The 4131-nt window shown below is 46.9% G+C and overlaps 1 protein-coding gene across 1 annotated transcript in view; it reads left to right on the top strand.

The window, feature by feature from the left end:
* The first annotated feature begins 3034 nt into the window (after positions 1 to 3034).
* VPS53 (VPS53 subunit of GARP complex) overlaps positions 3035 to 4131 on the top strand; it is a 136958-nt gene continuing 135861 nt past the window's right edge. The window contains exon 1 of the mRNA XM_047080661.1: positions 3035 to 3242. Within this exon, the coding sequence (XP_046936617.1) occupies positions 3156 to 3242 (87 nt within the window). The 5' untranslated portion in view covers positions 3035 to 3155. The remainder of the gene's footprint in view (positions 3243 to 4131) is intronic.

Raw genomic sequence — 4131 nt, 5'->3', positions numbered from 1 at the left:
TGGATACCATGAATTTGGACTGGAAACCGTCATCCTTGTTTCATGACCTGCCACAATTATGCCCACTTCTCAGAAGCAGAGAAAACGAAAATGAGGGGACTAGGGCTGATAACAGGCATGCTAAACTTGGTCATGTCACTTCTCTGCTCACAGTACTTCCAAGGCTTCTCATTCCTTAACATGACCTTCAGGAGCCTCCATCATCTGGCACCACCTTTTTCTCTAGCCTCTTCTTTACCATTCTCCCCTTGGCTTTCAAAGTCCCACCCCCCTGGCCAATTTCTTCCATCCTCAAGGCTTCTGCACACACCATTCCTTTCATCTGTCACCTGCGATTCCTCTCACCACCCACCCTTTGCTTCAGCTTAAAATTCATTTCCTCAGAGATGCCTTTCCTGACCCCCAAATCCAATCAGGATACTCTTTCAAAATAGTCTTTCAACATATGCTTTGTCTTTCATGATGTTTATTTGTATGAATACTCTTTTCAGACATGGAAATAGCTCTGTGGAGGCAGGCACTTGATCTATTTTGTTGACTGCTAAATTCCCAGCACCTAGCCTAGTGCCTATCACCAGCAAGAACAGCAGGAACATTCATTCATTCATTCAATACATATATTGAGTTTATTGAATGAGTGAGTGAATGTTTGGAAGAGTTAGCTATGGGATCTTGGACAAGTTATTTAATTTTTTTTTAATGCTTATTTATTTTTGAGAGACAGAGAGAAAGACAGAGCCTGAGCGGGAGAGGGCAGAGAGAGACAGAGGGAGACAGAGAATTCGAAGTAGGCTCCAGGCTCTGAGCTGTCAGCACAGAGCCCAATGCGGGGCTTGAACTCAAGGACCGTGAGATCATGACCTGAGCTGAAGTCGGACGCTTAAGTGACTGAGCCACCTAGGTGCCCCACAAGTTATTGATTTTAACTACGTCTCCATTTTCTCATCTGTTAAATGGGGCAATGATACTAACTTCCAACCTCAGAATGCCATGTGGGTTAAAAGAGATAATGCATGCCTAGCATGGTGCCTGGCATATGGTAGGGGCTAGGAAATGTTAGCTCTTATCATGATTAAAAAGCTCTATGAGCAACCAGAACTCTTGTATATCACTGGTAGGAATGCAAAAATTATACAGCTATGTTGGAAACACGGTTTACCAGTTTCTTACAAAGCTTAACACAGACTTTCCATACAACCCGGCAATCCCACTTCTAAGCATTTACCCCAGTAAAATGAAAACTTTTGTTCACACAAAACCTGCACATGACTGTTCACAGCAGCTTTATTCATCATTGCCAACAACTGGAAACAACTCAAATGTCCTTCGACCAAAGAATGGAAAAACAAATTGTGGTATAGCCGCACAGCAGAATAGCACTCAGCAAGGAGAAATGAACTACTGACACATGCAACAACATGGAAGAAATGCAACAGCTTCACGCTGGGTGAAAGAAGCCAGACTCCGAAGGTGACATGTGGTATGATTACATTTATATGACATTCTGAAAAAGCCACACCGTAGGGACAGAGATCAGGTCAGTGGTTGCCAGGCAATGGGGTGGAGCATGAGGGAATTTGGAGAAATAATAGAACTGTCTTAGGTCTCGATTGGGATGGTAGATACATGACTATACGCCTTTAACAAAACTCATGGCATTATAAACTGAAAGGTGAATTCTACTGGATGTAAATTATGCCTTAATACGAAAGATGGCAAAAAATTCCAATCAGGTGGATCAAATTTTTCCTTTCAAAAAAAGTATTATAAAAGTACTACAGGCTATTGGTAGACATTCTGGAAAAATATAGAGTGTACTTTCCATCACCTGCAGAACAGTAATATTTCTTTGATGTCATTTTTATATGTGCAAAATACACATACATGGGGGCTATACTGTACATTTTTGCTCTCTCAAATGTACGTTTTACTTCCTGAAACTTATTAAGCACGTTTTTCCATGACATTAAGTAACTTTCAAAACCATAGTTTTATGAGTCAGTACTATTCTATCGTATAGCCGATTTATATTTTTAAGCCTTCTCTTATTGTTAGAAATTGCTTTCACGTTTACTACAATTTTGATAAAATTAAAAAAAAAAAAGGTCAGCGGGCCCAAGGACTCTTCCATTTTGTAAATGCACAATGTTTAACTGGTAAAACAACTCCTCTGGTTGGCTACAATTGTCTCATTGTTTTAAGCGTCTGGAGAAAAAGCAGTTCCACAGGAAGATCTGGCCTCTCTTCCCATCGTGGTGCATGAGGACTAGACACCCTAATATTACCTGTATTACTAGCTTAAATTTGCATAGCGCTTTTTATATTTAACGCTCACCACATCCTTGCAGGGGAAGGGGCAGATGCAGTAATTTGCCCAAGAACCCACAGCTTATCAGTCGTGGAATGGGACTTAGACTCCAGATATTCGGAGTCTCGGAAAGTAAACATTTCCCCAGCGGCGGAGCGCTAATTTGGCTCTTCCCCCTTCCTCCACTAGGGAGAGGCTGCAGACACCCCCAGAAAACTGCCTAGAGGCTTGGCACACGGGGAACTTAACTCTGTCAAGTGGACGCTGTCCCTCCGACAAATTGTCCTTGGCAACATCGCCACTTACCAGCTGGGGTCATTTCTCCCCCGGCGGCAGGGGGACACCTACTGCCACTGACCAAGGGGGCCCTGGGAGCGGTAGGATCGCCGGCTTCGCGGCCTGCTAGGGTTGCTGTCGGTCGGTCGCGACGCTGTCGGGGCTCACCCTCACTGGGGGTCCTGCCGGGGGGTGGGGAGGCGGCCAGGACCTCCCCAACACCGGGGCCTCCGTTGGGGGGGGGCGCCCTCGGCGAGGTGAAGCGTGCCCCCACACCATCTTAAGGAGAGCTGAGGACAGGCAGGGGTTGCGGGACCACTGGACTGCCCGGGGAGACTCCGGGGACGTGACAGGAATGCCTCCTCCGCGGTCGCAGAGGTCAGTCCTCCACTATCCCAGAGTGCCCGAGATCCCGGAAGTGCCCTGCTTTCCGGAAGTGCCCGGCAGGCTGAAGGAAAGGAGGTTTGCCTGAGCGCTGCAAAGAGAGAGGGCTGTGGTTCTGGTGCGTGGGGGGCGGCTGGAGGTGCTGCTCGGGGTTGAGGTGAGCGTCGGGAGGGAGCTGAGCGGAGGGATGATGGAGGAAGAGGAACTGGAGTTCGTGGAGGAGCTGGAAGCCGTGCTGCAGCTCACGCCTGATGTGCAGCTCGCCATCGAGCAGGTGAGCGTTCCGTGCCCTGACGGGGCAGGAGAGCTGAGGGTGGGGAAGTCTGGGGGTGGGACCCGAGGTGGGATGGGGAGGAAGCAGTCTTTGGCCGGAGAGGTGGGAGCTAGGCGCCGAAGCGAAAGGACAAGTTTGGGGGGAGGTGGTGATGGGAAGGGTTTGCTGAATCCAGGGGAGGGAGAGGACCCTTTCTAGGCCTTGATTGTCTTTAGAGGATGAGGCGTCCTGGTGAGTTTGGGCAAAGGAACCGCGCCTCCTGAAAGCATGAACCTGGAAGAAGGGAGTTCGTGGATACCAACGTCAGATTTGGGGGATTATTTACCAGGCTGGTGTGCCGCTGCTCCCGCTTCTCAGTCTAACCTTTTGTGAGGGACTAGGAATTGAGAAGGGGAACAACTTTAACACCTGCAGCGGGTCACAGAGCAGAGGGGACAAGGTTGAAAAAGGACCCTTTACCGTACTTAAATGGTTGAGAATTTCTGCTGTTGATTAATTTGGATTAGGTTGAAGAATATTCCCGGGAGGCCTTCCTTCCCTTCCGGAACTCTTTGGTTGACTAAATTCTCTTTTCAAGTTTACTGGGTTTTTAAGAGTAATTGTATTGGAAATAGTGACTTAGACCCTTGTGCAGGATTTTGCTTCTGATAAAGGGAGAGGATCTCCGTTAAAGGAATTGGTGTAGGGGATGAGATTTAAGAAAAGGAGGGTTGTGCCATATTTAATGACCACTGGGAAGTTTTTTGAAATAAAGCATTACTACTACCATTGCTAATAGTTAATATTTTTTTGAGCATTAATACTGATTATAGGTCTGCCACTGTACTAACTTATTTGTATTGTCCCATTTATAGATTTTTGGATGTGTGTTTTTCTACCAGTGGTTGGA

Source organism: Lynx rufus, unplaced genomic scaffold (genome assembly GCF_022079265.1).
Source record: "Lynx rufus isolate CCGP_SWC_20201006 ecotype Redwood Valley unplaced genomic scaffold, mLynRuf1.p SCAF_18, whole genome shotgun sequence".
Taxonomy (NCBI): Eukaryota; Metazoa; Chordata; class Mammalia; order Carnivora; family Felidae; genus Lynx; species Lynx rufus.
Note: the sequence above shows the minus strand (reverse complement) of the source record. Positions and strands in the feature narration are given on the sequence as shown.